This window comes from Bos mutus, chromosome 24 (genome assembly GCF_027580195.1).
Source record: "Bos mutus isolate GX-2022 chromosome 24, NWIPB_WYAK_1.1, whole genome shotgun sequence".
Taxonomy (NCBI): Eukaryota; Metazoa; Chordata; class Mammalia; order Artiodactyla; family Bovidae; genus Bos; species Bos mutus.
The window spans coordinates 35,503,474-35,525,611 of record NC_091640.1 but is presented as its reverse complement, the minus strand read 5'-3'; the positions used below and the strand labels follow the sequence as shown (position 1 = coordinate 35,525,611).

The following is a 22,138-nucleotide window of genomic DNA, read 5'->3' as shown; positions in this document are numbered from 1 at the left end:
GCTTTTGACTGGGTCAATGACTGTTACTGCAGTTTGGGTATTTTTTTCAATGTTAATTCAAATCTGTAATGGAATACATACCTACAGGTTATATGTATGTATGCTGTATGCTGAGTTGCTTCAGTTGTTGTGTCCAACTCTTTTCGACCTCATGGACTATAGCCCACTAGGCTCCTCTGCCCATGGGATTCTCCAGGCAAAAATACTAGAGTAAGGAACCATTCCCTTCTCCAGGGTTTTTTCCTATCTCAGGGATTGAACTGAGTCTCCTCTGTTATAGGTGGATTCTTTACAGTCAGTCACCAGGGAAGTGTGTGTGTATATATATACACACACACTTTATATATATATATATATATATATATATATATATATATATATGACTTACACTACATTCTAGACCAGCTAGCACACTGCTTGGAGAAGGCTCATTGCTTATCCTCTGTGGTCTGGGCACTGCCTCAACACCCCACTTACCTTCTGCCTCAGTAGGTGAAGGGGACTAAGGGGCTGAATTCCTGGGGAGGCTAGTCACTTTGAAGGCCTCTTTTAAAACGAAATGTTCTGTGAGAGGTTTGCTTACCAACAATTGCCATAGAATTTGTGTTTGTCTGGTTTGTGAGGTGGGAAAGGTAGCAGACAGTAATGTTTTTTCAGTACCTACTAAGTGCACCAGTATGCTCCACCCTCTACAAGCACTTTGTCAGTGAACCCTCTCAAACGCCCTATAAAGTAGGCATTTTAACCCCTACACCATAGATACGGAAACAGTCCAGAAGAAATAGAAACCAGCAACAAGGAGGGTAGTAGGCATCTAAAAACAAGCTTTGCCAGGTTCCCTGTGAGTCTTGGAGAGACCTAGAACACCAGATAGAACCCCTGGACTGGAAGAAAAGTGATTCTCAGACGATTAAGTAGCCAAGGAACTCAAAGCTGGTGCAGCAGCCAGGAAGGGATGGAGCCAAGAAATCAGACACAAGCCTTCTGAAGCCAAGCAGAGTGTGTTTTTAGCCAAAAAAGAAAGCTGCCTTTACCAAGTAGAATCATTTGGACAATTTGTCATAGGTAACCAACACAGAGTTTTCCTTGGGTTTGTAATTATGTCATAAAGCAATGAACTCATTATGTTTAAGCCAATGTTGCATTAGTATTTGATTTCTCTAAGTGATAGAAGTCGTGACAGACCTTGCAAATGCTTAAAATTGAAGTGTTAACCCAAAACATTCCTTAGCCAAATAGAAAATTAGTGGACATCTTAGAAACTACAGAAGTTTATTTGTCAAGGCAAAAATTCAGCTACTATGCAAGTCAGATGCCTTTTCAAGGCACTTATTTGACTTTCTAATTGTGATTTTTAAACTTGGGATATAGCCTTTGTAAAAACCCAGGCCTTTGGAGTCTAATTCCAAGGCTTCGGTGAACCACAGCACCACCTATCTGTTGCGTTCAGCAAATATCTGTCTCTTTTAATATTTCTTCCTTCTCTGGAGTCCCAAGTAAAAAAATAATGACATCATTATACATTTTCCAGAAGAAAATTACTTGCCCTGTTGCTGGAATACTTTAAGTGTTCCACAGTGATTAAAACATGAAGTTGGTTTTAATTTATTTCTAATTACATTTTCAATTAGCTGTACTACACCATAAATTTCATGGTTTTTAATATTCACACTCTTTATGAAGGAATCTGACTCCTCTAGAGTTAGGTGTGTCATTAAGAAATCACATTTCTAGTTCTGGAAGTTGGGAGTATTGGTGAGTTTTAATGCAGTAGCACTTGTTACTTAAGAGATGGCCTGCAACAACCATCAGCTCACAGGACCACATTGGTTCAAACCACTGCTCTAATTTAATGCAGGGAGGATGTCAGTGCCATTAAAACCTAGTGTCCAATTGTGCTTTTGTGTGTAAACATTTCTGAAATGCTATCTGGCAATGATACTTTTAAAAGGTGCTAGTAAGCAGTGTATTTCTACTCCCTGTTTTCCCAGACCTGCAGTCTCTTGGCTTTCCAGGTGTCTAAGATGTCTTGTCCTTAACTGGGATAAGCAAACACTTGTGTAGGTTCTGACTGCTTTAACATCGAAAGAATCATGTTTTCTACAGGAAAATGGAAACAAAGTGAGGTCTTTTTCCTTTCACTGTTTGGGAATTGAGGCTTCTTTGCCTCTGGAAGACAAATTTGCAACCCAGTTACACTTTTGACTTTTCATTAGTTTGAAGATGCTTGACATTCCTAATCTGAGGTTTAATTATTGCTAAGTATATATCTTCCCAGTGGTCTCCTATGCAATTTTCCCAGATTGTTCCCATCCCCTGACCCTCACCCCTACCGCAACCCTGTGGCTCATTCAGCAATAATGGTGTGAATGAGAAAAGCTGGCAGATGATAACTTCTAAGCAATAGCATAATTCTAATTTTCTGAATTCATACTTATTTTTATTGAATCATTATTTCAAAACCGTTGATGCAGCTGCTGTCTAAAGTAAGTTAAATGGCCTTCAAAGTGTTTGTTTTCAAATGAGAAAATAGACATTTAAAGTTTAGTGATAGAAAAATGTTATTGCTCGAACGAACCTAGCATGTGAGTGATCTCTTAGGAGGAAGTCCGATTCATGTCTTCCCACTAAGGGAAAAAGTGGTTAGGTGCTGGGAGGGCTTTCCAGATGGCACTAGTGGTAAAGAACCTGTCTGCCAATGCAGAAGACATAAAAGACGCAGGTTCGATCCCTGGGTTGGGAAGATTCCCTGGAGAAGGGCATGGCAATCCATTCGTTTTCTTCCCATGGACAGAGGAGCCTGTCGGGCTGTAGTCCACAGGGTCATAAATAGTCGGACACAACTGAAGCAACTTAGCAGACACGCACAAGGAGCCCAGAATAATGGCAGAGTGTAGCCTTTCTCCTTTTGAGGGGCAAATCAGAGTGAAAAGAATCCGGCAGTTGGGGGTCAGGGGACAGTGTTGTAGGTCACTTAGGTGATCATCTGTGAAAAGCGTCTACCCTCACCGCGAGTCAGCTATAACCAGTCTGGTTCTGCCTTTCCATCTTTTGCTCTTATGCCATTCTGAAGGCACAGGCTCTCTCAGATTCTGGAATTCCTATCTATGCCCTGGAGGCAGGGAACTGGGTTGTGAGTGGGAAGATAAATGCTGGGGACTTATTAAAACATTTGTTAAGTCCCTACCGTGTGCCACAGTCCATAAATGCTGGGAGAGCAGAGTAGAAGAGGTCCCCTCCTGTCTGGCCTTAGACCTTAATAACTTGGCATCAAAGGTCTGAAGAAACTGCTGTGCTCTTCAGCCAGTCACTGGAGGAACCTCTCTAGGCTAGAGCTCCTGCAGAGATAAGGCACATTCCAGGGTTGCTGCCCTTTGTAGAATTTATCTGCTGGGAGGTTTTCTTGTGACTGATTGAATGAGTGTGAATGGCTTGCTGAAGTCATTGACTCTGCAAACAGCCCCTGTGCTGTCTTGCTGACAGGTTTGCCTTCAGACAGTTAGCATAGTCAGAATTGCTTTTCAGGAACAGACTTAACCACCAATGATCAGCAATAATAATGATGATGATGATGATAATAACAATAAATAAACACCTTAACAAAGGATAGGAAGGTATTGACACTCCTCATAGAACCTTCACTCTTTACTACTGATAGCATGGTTTCTAATCACACCAGTCATCCAAAGCTTGGGGAAGGCAACTATTCAATCAAGCAGTAATTTGATTTCTATTTAAGTGAATGATATTTAAAGGGCCCAAACCAAAATAGTACCCTGAACAGGTCCTGCTGATTGCTTAAGGAACCTTCAAAATTATATAGCAGTGAAAGCAGAAATGAGTAATCCCAAATTAAAATTCCAAAGAGAGTCCAGGAGCTTTCTTAACCCTTGAATTTATCACAGTCCATCGATACTCTTAAAAATTATTAAGGAAAGATGTTTTTCAACATGGGAGATTAAAAATTAATTTATTTATTGGAATTGGACGTATTAAATATGACATCCTTCCTGAGTCATTTGGGATGAAAATTCTTTGTTTTGTGAAGTCATATACACTTGCCTAAGAGGTCGGACATTTGACATTCTGCGTGCAAAAACTAACGTCATTGGTTTGTGAAAATATCTGCACTTCTGAGGCCTAAGTCACTTAGTTATGACATAGAAATGTTTGGAAAGTAGCTGATATATGTATATATGACATTATTCGAAGGCAAAATATCCAAATTTATATTCTAAATTTATAATCCAAAGTATTAATATATATTGATACTTTAAAATATGCCTATCTCAAAAAATGTAATTATACATAGTGTTCCCAGGAGTGGAACCTGACGATTTCAATGTGGTGAGGAGTGTGGGCTCTGAAACCAGAGGGCCTGCTGACCACATGATACTTGTTAACCTCCTGGGCCCCTCAGTTTCCTCATCTGTCAAGCGGGGGGATAATAATGACATATACTGGATACCATTTTTTTCTATTTTTTGAGGATTATATAGGTTAGTTTAGCTCAGTTGTTTAGAGTGGTGTCTTGCACTTAAGGAGAACTCAAGATATTTTAGGTTTTAGAACACTGTATAATTGTGACTTGCTGCTTATTCCAGGCAGGAATGTAATTGCCAATTATGAACCATTTATGTTAAGTTAATCAAGTGATAACGGGTTTCCTTGGTGGCTCAGCGGTAAAGAATCTGCCTGCCAGTATCCAAGGGGATACCCAAAATATTTAGCAACCCAGGTGACACTCTGTTGAGGCCATGGTTCTCACAAATGCCTGCATGAAAGCCACTCCCTTAGAGCAGTGGCCAGTGGAGGCTGGCTGTGGACTCCAGGGGCCAGTGGGTACTGGGTATTTGGCCTCAGGGGTCCTCCTCTCCTCCTCCCCGACTGGGCCAGCCATCGTAGGTGGGTGGTGGGACACACAAGACCAACTTGCAGGAATGGTGCTTGCTGACTGGTTTGGAAGCAGTTAAAGATCTTGAGAGCCCAGGGGACCATGCTGTTCTGTTCTAGTGGTGATGATGCTACTAAAGGAGCTGGGGCTCCTGTCTCAGGGTGGAGACAGGACAGGGTGAATGGCAGCGCTGAGCCCAGCTTGGAGGATAAGTTTGCATTCAGCCTTGCCTCTGTCCACGGTCCTTCAACCTGCCTCCTGAAAGTGCCTGAACTTGTTCTGATCAACGTGGCATTTGCCAGAAGCTACCCAGTGCAGCCATGAAGGCTGCGAGCCCAGATCTGTGCGGTTGCTCCAGGATGAACTCTGCGTGCCGGCTCTTTGGACCAGGGGATCTTTTCCAGTCGTCAGCGTCTGTTGGACTGGTGGGCTTTTTTTCAGTCTACCTGACTTTTATCTTCCCTACACATTTCCTTGTTTTGTTTGCTTGATTTTTGTTCTCTTTCTTTTTTTTTGTTTATCAAAGTTAGAGATGCACATAGTTTAGAGAGTCAAAGAACATCCTATTTATTATGAAAAACAGCAATTTCCTGCCCAGCCCACTTCATTTTATCGTTTTCCAGTCCCCAGAGGCAACCTCCTGAGAACGTTTTTTGCATTTGATTTTGGCTTCTCTACCGATGCCTAGAAGACAGAATCCCCAAGCTCTGTCGCTTCAAATAACAGCTGTTTATTCGCTCACGACCCTGCGATTCAGGCTGGTCTCTGCCTCCTGAGGTGTTGATTGGGCTAGAGCATCCTGGGGAGCTGGAAGGGCCAAGGCCTGGCCGGGCTCTCCCCTCCCCATCACAGTCTCTCATTCCCCAGGGATCCCCTCTCGCCAGGTCACCTCTGGTCCAGCAAGGTGCCTGGATATTTCCCAAGGCAGCCAACTGCCTAGGGGGTGAGAACAGAAGCTGATAGCAGAGATCTTGGAGAAGACCTAGGCCCCAAGGTCACCCACTGCTACTTCTGGCGAATTCCATTGGCCACAGCGAGTCACAAAGTCCTCCCAAATTCAAGAGAGTGGACATGAACTTTCACTTGGAGGGATGGAAAGAGTTGTTGGCAGTTCTTAATGTGGACAAGCTCCTATAGCCCCATGTCCTTAAGTGACATGTTTATGGCAGTCTTCATTTTCACTGGGCTTCCCAGGCAGTAAAGAATCCTCCTGCAATGCAGGAGACGCAGGTTTGATCCCTGGGTTGGGAAGATCCCCAGAGAAGGAAATGGCAACCCACTCCAGTATTCTTGCCTGGGAAATCCCATGGACAGAGGAGCCTGGCGGGCTACAGCCCATGGGGTCTCAAAGAGTCATTTTTATTATTTTAATTATTATTGTTATTATTTTGGTTCTGGGTGTTATATATTGACTTCCCTTTATAGCAAATGAGGATTTAGTTCTCCTACCCTTCACCTCCGCCTGACTACTATCACGGATACCTCCTGATGCCCCTCATCATCCCAATATAGTTGTATCACAATCTGGACTAGATCAATATTTGGGGTTTATATTAATAAGATGTGTGTCTGTGTGTGCTGAGTCACTTACAGTCATGTCTGACTCTTTGCAACCCTTTGGACTGCAGCCTGCCAGGCTCCTCTGTCCATGGGATTCTCCAGGCAAGAATACTGGAGTGGGTTGCCATGCCCTCCTCCAGGGGATCTTCCCAACCCAAGGATCAAACACGCATCTCTTACGTCTCCTACATCTCCTAAATTGGCAAGCGAATTCTTTACCACTAGCGCCACCTGAGTTTCTGTAATATGCCACAGATGTGCTAGCTGCTGAGGGGACAACGTGATAAATGTCCCGTTTTTAGAGGGCTTTCCATCTGCGGGAAGTCAAAACCAGAACAGGAATGTAAGACAGATGGAGACAATTGCCGTCACACTGATACAGAGCGGGTGCAGGGCAAGGAGAGGTAAATTCTAACCATGGGGATATTGCACAACTTGGTCCACAGATTGATTGGAACATATTAATATGTATGACTCTCAGTTCCCCAAGCCAACTAAACTAAACTATACTTGAACTCATGGTACTCTGAAATCAGTGATGCTCAAAGAATGTCAGCAAGAATTCTGTTCAGTGTTCTCCATCACGAAACCTCTGGCCAGCATGGCTCTGTGCCAATTACCAAGGAAAGTAAATAAAGTAAATAAAAATCATATTTTGAAACAGACAAGCAAAAGACATGTGGCCCGTAGGTATTGCAATAAAAATGCTGTAGTACATCTGTGTCAGCCGAGAAAGTACGTGCTTGTAGACATAAATCTTCAATTAAACACATTTTGTTGTTTAGGATGTTAAGGTTTCTTCTTCCCTGCAGGCTAACTGCTGTCAGAAGCAGGGATTGAGTTCTGGCCATTGCAGAACTGAGAGGCCTTAAATCTTAACAAAATCCTTGCTCATGTCAAAGTGTAGCAATTGCATGACATAGATTATGTCAGAGACAGATTTTGAGAAGTGGCAGGTTGCAAAGGTGACTAGATCCTCGAGAGGGAATATCCTTATTTGAACCCATCACCTCTGCAGGCCCCTGAGACTGCAGAGAAAATCTGGGGGGCTTCCCTGACCACCCAGGGGTTAAGGCTCCAAGCTTCCAATGCAGGCAGTGAGGGTTTGATCCCTGGTTAGGGAACTAAGATCTCACATGCCACAGTTGTTGATGTTATTCAGTCCCTAAGTTGTGTCCGACTCTTCATGACCTCATGGACTGCAGCCCGCCAGCCTTCCCTGTCCTCTGCTATCTTCCTGAGTTTGCTCAAATTCATGTGCATTACGTCGGTGATGCCATCCAACCATCTCATCCTCTGCTGCCCCTTCTCCTTGTGCCTTCAGTCTTTCCCAGCATCAAGGTCTTTCCCAATGAGTCAGCTCTTCACATCAGGTGGCTGAAGTATTAGAGCTTCAACTTCAGTATCAGTCCTTCCAGTGAATATTCAGGGTTGATTTCCTTTAGGATTGACTAGTTTGATCTCTTTGCAGTCCAAGGGACTCTCAAGAGTCTTCTCTGGCACCACAATTTGAAAGCTGTCAATTCACATGTGGCGAGGGATGGCCTAAATAAATAATAAATAAGATGACTTTTATAAAAGAAAAGAAAATCTGGGCTGCACTTAGCCTGGGTCCACTGAGTGTGAGGAAAGGGTTTTGAGAACAAAATATAACCTTGCCCATGAGATCAGGCTATTTGTCTTCCTCAAACCCATCTGCCAGCCATGTGGGTCTTGGGGTAGCCTTTTGCCCTCTCAGATGCTCAGGCACTGGGGACAGCTGACCTTGCCTCCTCTCTCCTAGGGCTTTTATAGTTCGATGTGGGCCATCCGCACAGCCACAAGCCCTGGCAGCTCCTGCTTCTTCCTCTTTTTCAATTCCTAAAATGAATCACTCCATCACCAGCCTGAATCATCTGTTTGGTAATGACACAGCTGGGGACTCTGACAGGGGCTCTGCACCACCCCCACCTTAATGGAATGTCTACGAAGCATCACCTGCCCAATGTGACCCAGCTTTTAAGGATATGAAAAGTCAACTCTTGTAAATACATCGAATGAAATAAAGTTGAACCATTTCTCTCTCTTTTAGCATGTCCCAGAGTCTAATAGTTCTAAAACCACAATGAATTTTCAAAAAGGGATATGGTATACTGTGTTTCCCCCAAACTCTCTTTTTCCTTCCAAAGAACAAATGTTAAGAAAGAGTAAGATGTTTCTCCAAGATACCTTCCCTGATAATCCCAATAATTTGTTCTCTGGGTACTTTGTACCCTGAGTATCTCAGATGATTTAGTACCTGTTTGTAGAGTTGAATGAGATAGAGATTTATATTCTTTTGGTGGCTGCTATGGGGCTTCCCAGGTGGCGCTAGTGGTAAAGAACCCTCCTGCCAAAGCAGGAGACATGAGACGTGTGGTTTCGATCTCTGGGGTGGGAAGATCCTCTGGAGTAGGAAATGGCAACCCACTCCAGTGTGCTTGCCTGGAGAATCCCATGGACAGAGGAGCTTGGTGGGCTACAGTTCATGGGGTTGCAAAGAGTCAAACACGACTGAGTGACTGAGCACAAAAGAATTTCTCATCCTTTACATTGCCATATGTAAAACAGATAACCAGTGGGAATTTGCTGAGAGATGCAGGGAGCTCAAACCTGGTGCTCTGTGACAACTTAGAATGGTGGGATGGGCTGGGAGGTGGGAAAGGAGGTTCAGGAGGGAGGGGACATATGTATACCTATGGCTGATTCATGTTGATGTATGGCAGAAACCAACATGATACTGTAAAGCAATTATTCTCCAATTAAAAATTAAAAGAAATTTTAAAAAATTTTAATCAAAAAAAAAAGTTTCTCATCCTCTTGGGATGCAGGTTAAGTCGAGCAACAGGACATCCTCTTTGAGTCCTATTAGGGGTTGCCCGTAAAGCCTTTGTTTCCTTGAACTGTTAATGGCTTGTAGTAGGTTAATTTGGAGGCAGCACTGAATTGCTTTAATAATAGAAGTCTGAGACGTTTGAAGTTCCCAGGGAAATTTCAGGAAGGAGAGAGGAGTCAGGCAGACTAAAAATGCTGCATGGGAAAAGGACCAGAGAGGAAAAAGAAAACAAACAAACAAACTAATGGTAGGTCTGCTGAAAAGACGCTTTGGGGAGAACGCGAATTTTTAAGCTGTTTGCTACTGAGAGCAGCACAAGCTGCTTTTTTGTCTCCACAGTGAGGTTGTCACTGGTGGATATCCTTGCTCCACAGCCTGTGCATGTGAGTGGATTCTTGTGTGGTCACAGCTCCGCAGCAGAGGGGCTGGAGCTGGCAGGGGAAACTGACGCCTGGGTGGCATTGTTACCTATACTAGTGTCCCATCAACTCCACTGGTCTATAAGCACCTATTCAGTGACTGAGTGAATAAGTGCGTGGATTTCTAAGCTGAAGCAGCAGATAATGGTTTCTCTCTCCCTCTTTTTTTTTGGCTGTGCCACACGGCATGTGCGATCTTAGTTCCCTGATGAGGAATGGCACCTGCGCCCCCTGCGTTGGAAGTGTGGAGTCTTAACCTTTGGACCTCCAGGGAAGTCTCCCAAGGGTTTCCCTTTAAGTGACACTAGATCAGACCTCACAGATATCAGTGAGAGAATTACTTAGGAAAGTGGGCACAGGCTAGGGGCTTAATATGTCTTGGGTGAACTAACCAATCACCAAGTCAGTGAGAAAAAGGCGCTGTTCTTTTGGTTGTAAGCACATTCTTCCATCTAGAAAGAACGAAAGCTTTAATCCTTGACAGAAGAAGATGACTTGAATTATGAAACCCAGGATTTCTAGATTCCAAGCAAGTCTCTTCCTTGTTCACTAAATAAGGAAACATGGTAAAACACTGAGATTTCTGACTTCTCCATGGTCTTAGGAGTAGTTCTTCTCTTACACTTTTCAGAACAGTGTTTTCATAACACTTCATGACACACTAGTGTGCTGATATTCAGCATGTTGTGTGGGATGTCTCACACACCTTGGTTTTCCCACAGCATTTCAAGGTTCAGTTATAACTAGGTCCTGTATCCCATTGTGGGCTGGAAAAGATAATCACAGAGGCTTTATTTCTCCACTATGTTTCTTTTGTCTTTGAAAGCCTATCAGCTTCTTGAGGGAAGGGACCATGTCTCACTCATTTCTGCAGCCCTACTGCCTGGCAGTCTCTGGTCCATAGTGAACGCTGAGTCAGCACTTTTGAACTGAACTGTATGTGGGTGGAGGGAAGCTGATTGCTGGAGCAGTGGTGGTGACCAGCTCAAGAATAATTGGTTACACAATAGCCAAGACACGGAAGCAACCTAAATGTCCATCAACAGAGGAATGGATAAAGAAGATGTGGTATATACACACACACACACACACATATATAAAATGGAATACCACACAGCCATTAAAAAGAATGAAATAATGCCATCTGCCACAACATGGATGGACCTAGAGAGTGTCATACTAGGTGAAGTCAGTCAGACAGAAAGGAAAAATGTCATAGGTCATCTCTTATATGTGGAATTTAAAAAGAAATTATACAAATGAACTTAACTTACGAAACAGATTCACAGACTTAGAGAACAAACATGTTTACCGTAGGGAAGGATGGGGAGATGGGATAGTTAGGGAATTTGGGGATTGACATGTATACTCTGCTATAACAGATAACCAATAAGGACCTACTTTAGCACAAGTAGCACAAGTATGTTATATGGCAAACTGGAAGGGAGGGGAGTTTGGGAGAGAATGGATACATGTATATATATATGTCTGAGTCCCTTTGCTTTTCACTTGAAACTATCACAACATTGTTTGTTAATTGGCTATACCCCAACACAAAAAATTTTTTAAAAAGGAAGAGAAGAAAAAGAAGTATCCTTTAGAGACTTTCCTCGTGGTCCCATGATTAAGACTTCGCCTTCCAATGCAGGGGATGTGGGTTTGATCCCTGATCGGGGAGCTAAGATCCCACATGTCTTGGGACCAAAATACCAAAACATAAAATAGAAGCAGTATTGTGGCAAGTTCAATATCAGATCAGATCAGTCGCTCAGTCGTGTCCGACTCTTTGTGACCCCATGAATCACAGCACGCCAGGCCTCCCTGTCCATCACCAACTCCCGGAGTTCACTCAGACTCACGTCCATTGAGTCAGTGATGCCATCCAGCCATCTCATCCTCTGTCATCCCCTTCTCCTCCTGCCCCCAATCCCTCCCAGAATCAGAGTCTTTTCCAATGAGTCAACTCTTCGCATGAGGTGGCCAAAGTACTGGAGTTTCAGCTTTAGCATCATTCCTTCCAAAGAAATCCCAGGGCTGATCTCCTTCAGAATGGACTGGTTAAATCTCCTTGCAGTCCAAGAGACTCTCAAGAGTCTTCTCCAACACCACAGTTCAAAAGCATCAATTCTTTGGCACTCAGCCTTCTTCACAGTCCAACTCTCACATCCATACATGACCACAGGAAAAACCATAGCCTTGACTAGCCGGACCTTTGTTGACAAAGTAATGTCTCTGCTTTTGAATATGCTATCTAGGTTGGTCATAACTTTCCTTCCAAGGAGTAAGCGTCTTTTAATTTCATGGCTGCAGTCACCATCTGCAGTGATTTTGGAGCCCCCCAAAATAAAGTCTGACACTGTTTCCACTGTTTCCCCATCTATTTCCCATGAAGTGGTGGGACCGGATGCCATGACCTTCGTTTTCTGAATGTTGAGCTTTAAGCCAACTTTTTCACTGCAAAGAAATGCTATGCTATGCTAAGTCACTTCAGTCGTGTCCGACTCTGTGCGACCCCAGAGACGGCAGCCCACCAGGCTCCCCGGTCCCTGGGATTCTCCAGGCAAGAACACTGGAGTGGGTTGCCATTTCCTTCTCCAATGCATGAAAGTGAAAAGTGAAAGTGAAGTCGCTCAGTTGTGTCCGACTCTTAGTGACCCCACGGATTGCAGCCTAACAGGCTCCTCCATCCATGGGATTTTCCAGGCAAGAGTACTGGAGTGGGGTGCCATTGCCTTCTCCGTTGCAAAGAAATAGAGGAAAACAACAGAATGGGAAAGACTAGGGATCTCTTCAAGAAAATCAGAGATACCAAAGGAACATTTCATGCAAAGATGAGCTCAATAAAGGACAGAAATGGTATGGACCTAACAGAAGCAGAAGATATTAAGAAGAGGTGGCAAGAATACGCAGAAGAACTGTACAAAAAAGATCTTCATGACCTAGATAATCACGATGGTATGATCACTGACCTAGAGCCAGACATCCTGGAATGTGAAGTCAAGTGGGCCTTAGAAAGCATCACTACGAACAAAGCTAGTGGAGGTGATGGAATTCCAGTTGAGCTATTTCAAATCCTGAAAGATGATGCTGTGAAGGTGCTGCACTCAATATGCCAGCAAATTTGGAAAACTCAGCAGTGGCCACAAGACTGGAAAAGGTCAGTTTTCATTCCAATCCCAAAGAAAGGCAATGCCAAAGAATGCTCAAACTACCGCACAATTGCACTCATCTCACACGCTAGTAAAGTAATGCTCAAAATTCTCCAAGCCAGACTTCAGCAATATGTGAACCGTGAACTTCCTGATGTTCAAGCTGGTTTTAGAAAAGGCAGAGGAGCCAGAGATCAAATTGCCAACATCCGCTGGATCATGGAAAAAGCAAGAGAGTTTGAGAAAAACATTTATTTCTGCTTTATTAACTATGCCAAAGCCTTTGACTGTGTGGATCACAATAAACTGTGGAAAATTCTGAAAGAGATGGGAATACCAGACCACCTGATCTGCCTCTTGAGAAATTTGTATGCAGGTCAGGAAGCAACAGTTAGAACTGGACATGGAACAACAGACTGGTTCCAAATAGGAAAAGGAGTACATCAAGGCTGTATATTGTCACCCTGTTTATTTAACTTCTATGCAGAGTACATCATGAGAAACGCTGGGCTGGAAGAAGTACAAGCTGGAATCAAGATTGCTGGGAGAAATATCAATAAAAAAGCCTCTTGATGAAAGTGAAAGTTCAATATAGACTTTAAAAAATTGTAGTATTTTTATCCTATGTTCTTTGCAGCACTATTGACAATAGCTAGAACATGGAAGCAACCATGTCATTGACAGATGAATGGATAAAGAAGCTGTGGTACCTATATACAATGGAATATTACTCAGCCATAAAAAGGAACACATTTGAGTCAGTTCTGATAAGGTGGATGAAACTAGAACCTATTATACAGAGTGAAGTGAGTCAGAAAGAGAAATATAAATATCGTATTCTAAGGCACATATACAGAATCTAGAAAAATGGTACTGAAGAATTTATTTACAGAGCAGCAGTGGAGAAACAGACATAGAGAACAGACTTATAGACATGGAGAGAGGGCAGGAGAGGGTGAGATGTATGGAAAGAGTAACATGGAAACTTACATTACCATATGTAAAATAGATAGCCAACAGGAATTTGCTTTATGGCTCAGGAAACTCAAACAGGGGCTCTGTATCAACCTAGAGGGGTGGGATGAGGAGGGAAGTTCAGGACGGAGGGGATATATGAATACCTATGGCTGATTTATGTTGAGGTTTGACAGAAAACAAAAAAATTCTGTAAAGCAATTATCCTTCAATAAAAAAATTTAAAAAATTGGAGTGTTTTTATTTTTTTAAGTATCCTATAATCAGGTACACCCATACCTGACAGAAGTGTGAAATAAGAAGTTCATTGTCAGTGTGATAAGGAATTGTATCATGACCATGTGAGGAGGAGTATTTAGCCTTTTGGTAGAAAGTGTGGCTGACACAGTATCACCCTTGTTTCCACAGTGGCCCCACCTTTAGGAATCCCCACAGCAAGGAAATCCACTTACTGGGAAACCATCCATCAGTCCCGGTTATCCATTGGAAGGAGAGTGGGGAAAGATTTGGCTATCCTTGCAGGAATCACGCTGGGCTCCTGAGATGCCACAGTAGGTAGAAGAGGTGACTTCACAGCCTGGCATCTGCACAGGAAGGCCCCAGGCTCAGTTATATGATGATAACTTGACCCTTTTGTCAGTTGATTATTCAGTCATTTATTCACCAAAATCTATTAAGCCCATGCTGTGACACAGTTTTTCCAAGTAGTTCAAATGATAAAGAATCTGCCTGCAATGTGGGAGACCTGGGTTCGATCCTTGGGTCAGGAAGATCCCCTGGAGAAGGGAGTGGCAACCCACTCCAGTATTCTCATCTGGAGAATTCCATGGACAGAGGAGCCTGGTGGGCTACCATCCTTGGGGTCGCCAAGAGTTGGACATGACTGAGTGACTAACACTTCTGTGACAGGCACCATTCTAGATACATGGAATTCATTCATGAAGTCCGTAAAAAAAATTCATCTCGTGGGATGTGTGATAACACACACTTACACATAAATGAGAATGACATCAGAGAGTAATATTAAAGTAGGACGATTTGACACAGAGTGGCTGGGTGGTGGTCCAGAAAGGCATCTCAGAGGTACCATACCTCCGCTGAGACCTGAATTAGGAGGAGTTGCCTAAGGAGCCAGAGGAAGAGCATTCCAGGCTGAGGGTACAGCCAGTGCAGGGACCCTTTGGTCTTTCTCCTGGTGTGCTCCAGGAGTGAGGAGCAGGGTGGGCGAGGGGAGGGTGGAGCAGGTGAAAACGGAAGGAGCTGAGTCCAGTACTTCCGGTCTTACCAGGGTAACGCTCTGTCTTCTCTTCCCCGTCTCCCCCCGCAGACGATTTTGCAGAGGAGGAGGAGGTACATTCCTTCGGTTACAAGCGGTTTGGTAAGTTCCAGCAAAGCTTCGTTCCTTCTCTGTGCTCCATCTGGGAAATGGTGATGTGACTTTGATGCACAAGAATATGTGTGACTCTAAGGCCCAGTTCTGGTTGCATGTTGAGTTTCTGTATTAACAAGTAGGTGGTTTGTCACGAAATCGGAGGGTTGTGGGACGGGAGTTGCACCCAGCAGTGGTTGGGGAAGGGATGGGATGCTTAGGCGGCTCGCTGAATACAAACCAGATGGTCTAACAGGCACAACATGGTGGGGAAGGTCAGTCTGTGACAAGACAGGCATTTATCTATTTTGAGATTTCGGAGACATCTTTTCCCTTTTTCCTCAAGGCCCATGCTCTTAACTTAGTCATTGGTAAGGGAGAAGTGAGAGTAAGACTTTTTCCAGGAACACATCTAGACACCAGTGCTCTATGGTAGGCTGAACAAAGATACCCTCATTCTAAGCCCCGGAACATGAATGTAACCTGTGGCAGAAAGCATTTTGCAGATGTGATTAAGTCAAGAGACTGAGAAGGGGATGTTATTCTGTATTATCTGGGTGGGCTCTAAATGTAGTCATAGGTATCCTTGTAAAAGGGAGGGAGAGGAAGATTTGACTGTGGAGAAAAGATGGGATGATGGGAACAGAGAGTGCTGTGATGAGCACTGCAGAATGAGGAAGGGGCCACAATCCAAGGGATGCAGGTGGCCTCTAGCTGCTAAAAAAGGCAAGGAAATAGATTTTCCATTCAGAGAACTTTGGTGGGATGCAGCCCTGTCAACATCTTGACTTTGGCTGACTGAAGCTCATCTCAGACTTTTGGCCTCTCAAACTAGAAGAGAAGACATCGGTGTTGTTTTAAGCCACCAGGTTTGCAGTGATCTGTCGTGGCAGCCACAGGAAACACAGGCTAGCTCCTGTGTTCCTCGGCTGCTGTTTACGAATGGTCTTCTGTCTTTGACCACACTTCCCGAGTTCTGCAGTTTGGCATCAAACTGCCAATGAAAACATGACCAAAGTTCAAAGACAGTTCAAAGGAACTGAGGTTTTTCTATCCAGCATGTTTCTATGCCTTGGTTGGAGGAAATGAAGAGTAGAGTAAAAAGGAATGAGAGAGAGAGTGTGTGTCTGTGAGAGAGAGAGAGAGAGACAATATGAAAGAGAATAAATCTACTTCCTGTTGCTTAAAAAAAAAAAATCCTGGCTGGACTTTGATTAAAGTTAACATCCCCCAGCTGCTCTGGCTCTCTCATCGCTTTAGCATTTTTCCTTCTGGATATGCGCTTATGTATTTCTTTCTGGGAATAAAATAGGGTTTAATGTGGGAATGCAGTGGCATGGAGCCCATGGCCCCTCCATTCATGTGCTGACAGAGAGGCTCTGCCCACCATGCCCTCCCCTTCCCCCCACTACTGTTCTTTATCTGCACAATTACATGTTTCAGGATTAGTACCATGTGTCAGGCTGCTTTCCCATCGTGGGTTCATTGAAGGTCATCACAGGAGTGAAGAGAAAACAAGACATGATAAAGGAGAGGAAAAGCAAAACAAAAATTAAAAGGTAGAAATAAGGAGGAAAATCAAACTTATAAAAATAAGGCAGAATAAATATTGACCTGCCCATATATTTTAGAAATCAGTAGATTGCAGATCTCTACATGGAAATCAGTAGAAACATGAAGAGCCAAGAGAAAAGAGCGACCTGAAGAGAAATTTTATTTGGAATTTAGTGACTCTGTAACTAGCTAGATGGGCAGGGGTTTGACAGATGACACGAAAGCATAGTAAGTTGCTGAATGGATTTAATTTACGGTGGTTAAGTGATGTGTGGAAACTGCAGACTGATGATTCGGAGGGGAGACGTGATAACAATGTACAAATGCTGGAGAACGAGGGAGACATGGAGAGACTGATACCAAATGGCACTAGTAGAAGAACAGAGGGATGGAATGGAAACGGGAAACTTTGGAATGGACTTCGAGAGAGATATACAGAGTTTGATAATTCTTGGGTTCAATTGTTAGGCACAGTGCTGGATCCAGCATTGGGGTCAAGTAGAATTTGGAAGAGATTTTGCAGTGATTTGTACTGGCCTTTAACTTCATAGATAAGAAAGGTGAGGCCAAGGTAGATTAAGTCCTTGCTCAGGCAGGTTAACTAGAGCTGGGTTGGAGGCTGGGTCTTTGAACTCTCAGGCTAGCGTAGTTTTGAGGCAGGTCCAACAGTGAGGTTGAGGTTGACCTCTCAACTCCTGTGTTCTGGAAGCATCACTGCTGTTCTGGAACCCTTAAGTGAGCTAAATACCCAATCTGGCCCCCTCAGGGAGACCATATCACTTTCACAGTGCCTGAAACTCTGGACCTGGTTTTATAGATGGTAAATGGGTTTTTGGGCTTCCCAGGTAGCTCAGTGGTAAAGAGCCGGCCTGCTAATGCAGGAAAGGCAGGTTCCATCTGGGGGTCAGGAAGATCCCCTGGAGAAGGAAATGGCAACCTGCTTTAGTATGCTTGCCTAAAAAAATCCAGAGATAGAGGAGCCTAGCAGGCTACAGTCCATGGGGTAGTTGTTGGACACAACTGAGCAGCTAAGCATACATGGAAATGGGTTTTAGTTCCTAAGTGGCTGTGGCTGATCATTGAAAGCGGCAGAATCCAAGAACCGATTCCTTCAGATATGATTCAATTTTAACCATGAAAGGAAGACAAAATTGGTGAAAGATGGTGAATGGGAGGCGTCCAGAGACCAGGCGGTCCTGTCAGCCCTGCCCCCACTTACTGCTGTGATTTGGGACCAGACACTTCCACTCTGTGGGTCTCAGATGCCGCATCTGCCTGCTGGGTGGAGTGACATCTGCCATGGTGGTAAGTCCACCTCACAAATCTTTGGTGAGACTAAGAAGGATACTAGATGGACAAGTGCTTTGAATGTGCAGCGCTATGTAAACAAAGATGGTGGTACCACTTGCCTGGGATTTGGGGCTGTCATCACTTTCTGGACATTTTAATCTAGCCGCTGTAGAACATGGGCTTCCCTGGTGGCTCAGACGGTAAAGAATTTACCTGCAACATGGGAGACCTGAGTTTGATCCCTGGGTTGAGAAGATCCCCTGGAAAAGGAAATGGCAACCCACTCCAGTATTCTTGCCTGGAGAATCCCACGGCCAGAGGAGCCTGGTGGGCTACAGTCCATGGGGTCACAAAGAGTTGGACACCACTGAGCAACTAAGCATATACTGCATAATATGGAAATGTGACAGGTCTGAAATCTCATTCCTGTAGAGAGATGTGAAGATGAGCACGGTAGTATCGTTGGCTTTTATTTTTGCAAAAGAGACTGATAACCTAAGCGTGCATGTATGCTAAGTCGCTTCAGTTGTATTTGACTCTGTGCATAGGGGTTAGTTATTGTCTAATTTTGGGGAAGAAAATTGCAACCCACTCCAGTATTCTTGCCTGGAGAATTCCATGGAAAGAGGAGCCTGGAGAGCTACAGTCCATGGGGTCACAAAGAGTGGGGCACGACTAAACCACTAACAAACATTGTCTAATTTTAGGTAAGTCTTGTTTGTGCAAATACAGTGGTTAAAACCTGAATTTAGACTGTAGATGAACCAGGGATTAATTATTTGCAGGACGTAGGGGCTACTGTCTTAGCAAATTGTTATCTGGTAGCTTGCTTCCAAAATTATTTATGTATATTTATTCAGAAACATTGCTACATAAAGTCAAGGCTTGTTTACATAATAATATCATACTTTTTCAAATTCAGTACAGAATTATAATAGCAAAGTGGGTGGTCATCTCCAATAATCTCATATGTGATGGTATTATTTTGGAATGGTCATCCCTCGTCTATTCAAGGATTCACTGTCACATTTTGGTTTCAACCCTGCTTCTGTTTTTCTTCCATATGTCTTCATGTCCTGCTTTGTTAGCCCCTTCCCCAAAGTTCTGGGCAGGGTCTAAAGAAGAGATTGATTTAAGTCTGATGGGTTTGCCACTTATCTGCTCCTCTGATGAAAGCTCCAATGAGGGGAAACTTTGAAAGTTTAATGAAGTGAGCATTTTCAAATTTTCATCAGGTTCGGTGGGGCAGTGTTTCTTGGCCCCAGTGTGCAGAGCTAATTAATTTGGGATGTAACTATAGTTACAGCTTGGCAGGGTTCATTCTCTGGAACATGAGGTACCAGTATATCTGGTTTTATTTTCTATGGCTAGAACATGATATATATTACAATGATATCTTTCTACTTATTTCCCAGTTACTATTTTCTTCAAAAATATCACACAGTGGCTCTAGGATCTTTACTTAGCATAATTCACAGAAAAGGAAAGAGAATTTGCTCCTACTCTACAGGACAAATATGAATTCATAAAATTTGGAATTTTCAGCAAGTTGCTCCAAAAATAGCTTCTGAAACCTTCTGATTAGTCATGTGATTAACGCGAGTGCATTCAAGTTAAAAAGTTTTTTTTCCCCATTAAAATGATAGAGTAGGAGGGAAGAAGAATGTCGTTTCAGCTCCAAGGAATAAGTGAATCCAAGTTCCATAGAAAGAGAGACATGGGGGAAGAGGGGTGAGTTCCTGATCCTGCTTTAACCCACGTTAGAAATGATCGTAACAAATCCAGCTCACATTTGTGTATCACTTTCATCTTTTCAAAGAGCATACTGATGTAGTTTTTCTTCACCAGGACTCCCTGAGGCTAACAGACCAGGCATCATCTTTCCTATTTGATGGCTGTCTGTCCTTGTCTCTGGAGGCAGCAGGGTGCAATGGTTGGGTGTGTGGATGCTGGAACCAGGTGGGTGGTTCTGGATCTGAGTTTTAACACTCACCAACTGTGTGACCTTGGGCAGATGCTTGTCCAAAGCTGTAAAGTCTGGTTCATCACCTGTAAAGTTTGGATTATCACAGGCCAACTCCATCAGGCTGTTGTGGAGTTAAATATGCCTCTGGATACAATGGAATAGTACTTAGCCATAAAAAGGCATGAAATTGTGCCATTTGCAGAGATGTTAACAGACTAGAGACTGTCGTATAAACCTAAAGAGTGTCATATGGACTGTCATACAAAGTGAATTGAAGTTTTCAAAAGAGAAAAACATTGTATGATATTGCTTATATGTGGAATCTAGAAAAATCGTACAGATGAGCTTATTTGCAAAGCAGAAATAGAGACACAGATGTAGAGAACACTTATGGATACCAAGGGGGAAGTGGGGGATGTGGGATGGATTGGGAGATTGGAACTGACATACATACATTACTATGTTTATTTATTTTTTTTTTTTTTTTTTTTTTTTTACATTACTATGTTTAAAATGGGCTTCCTAGGTGGCACTAGTGGTAAAGAAACTGCCTGCCAATGCAGGAGACGCAGGTGACATGGGTTTGATCCCAGAGTTGGGAAGATCCCCTGGAGGAGGAAATGGCAACCCACTCTAGTATTCTTGCCTGGAGAATCCAATGGACAGAGGAACCTGGTGGGCTACAGTCCATGGACTCGCAAAGAGTCAGACACGACTGAGCAACTAACACTTTCACTTTTGCCCCTTTTCTGTGCTGGGCGTAAGTGCCAAGACTGACTTTGTTCCATTGGTTGCATTGGGTTTTCTCATGTTATCTCTGGAATAGAACCTGGTTTAATAATAGGGTTTCAGAAGTTATACTGATAGAGAAGTCAGAGCTGCGTGGTTCCTTCTGCCTTGAATGTCATGGGTAGATTTAAGGGTTGACTGTGAGCATCTGAAAGAGATGGGAATACCAGACCACCTGACCTGCCTCTTGAGAAACCTATATGCAGGTCAGGAAGCAACAGTTAGAACTGGACAGGGAACAACAGACTGGTTCCAAATAGGAAAAGGAGTACGTCAAGGCTGTATATTGTCACCCTGGTTATTTAACTTCTATGCAGAGTACATCATGAGAAACGCTGGGCTGGAAGAAGCACAAGCTGGAATCTAGATTGCCGAGAGAAATATCAATAACCTCAGATATGCAGATGACACCACCCTTATGGCAGAAAGTGAAGAGGAACTAAAAAGCCTCTTGATGAAAGTGAAAGAGGAGAGTGAAAAAGTTGGCTTAAAACTCAACACTCAGAAAACTAAGATCATGGCATCCGGTCCCATCACTTCATGGGAAACAGATGGGGAAACAGTGGAAACAGTGTCAGACTTTATTTTTGGGGGCTCCAAAATCACTGCAGATGGTGACTGCAGCCATGAAATTAAAAGACGCTTACTCTTTGGAAGGAAAGTTATGACCAATCTAGATAATATATTGAAAAGCAAAGACATTACTTTGCCAACAAAGGTCCGTCTAGTCAAGGCTACGGTTTTTCCTGTGGTCATGTATGGATGCGAGAGTTGGACTGTGAAAAAAGCTGAGCACCGAAGAATTGATGCTTTTGAATTGTGGTGTTGGAGAAGACTCTTGAGAGTCCCTTGGACTGCAAGGAGATTTAACCAGTCCATTCTAAAGGAGATCAGCCTGGGTGTTCTTTGGAAGGAATGATGCTAAAGGTGAAACTCCAGTACTTTGGCCACCTCATGCGAAGAGTTGACTCATTGTAAAAGACTCTTATGTTGGGAGGGATTGGGGGCAGGAGGAGAAGGGGACGACAGAGGATGAGATGGCTGGATGGCGTCACTGACTTGATGGACGTGAGTTTGAGTGAACTCCGGGAGTTGGTGATGGACAGGGAGGCCTGGCGTGCTGCGATCATGGGGTCGCAAAGAATTGGACATGACTGAGCGACTGAACTGAACTGAACTGAACTGTGAGCATCTGGGGACAGCTGGAAATATTTGTTGTTTGTGTTTGACAAACAAAGCTTCGACCGAGATGCTTCCTTGGGGCTCAGTTATAGGGAGCATTAATAGCTGTGAGAGAAAAAGATTGCAAAAATGGAAAA

At 43.5% G+C, this 22,138-nt stretch overlaps 1 protein-coding gene across 1 annotated transcript in view; it reads left to right on the top strand.

The window, feature by feature from the left end:
- Positions 1-22,138, top strand: part of COLEC12 (collectin subfamily member 12) — a 184,559-nt gene that overhangs the window by 1,809 nt on the left and 160,612 nt on the right. Inside the window, exon 2 of the mRNA XM_070361815.1 lies at positions 15,179-15,229. Coding sequence (XP_070217916.1) covers positions 15,179-15,229 — 51 coding nt within the window. The remainder of the gene's footprint in view (positions 1-15,178; positions 15,230-22,138) is intronic.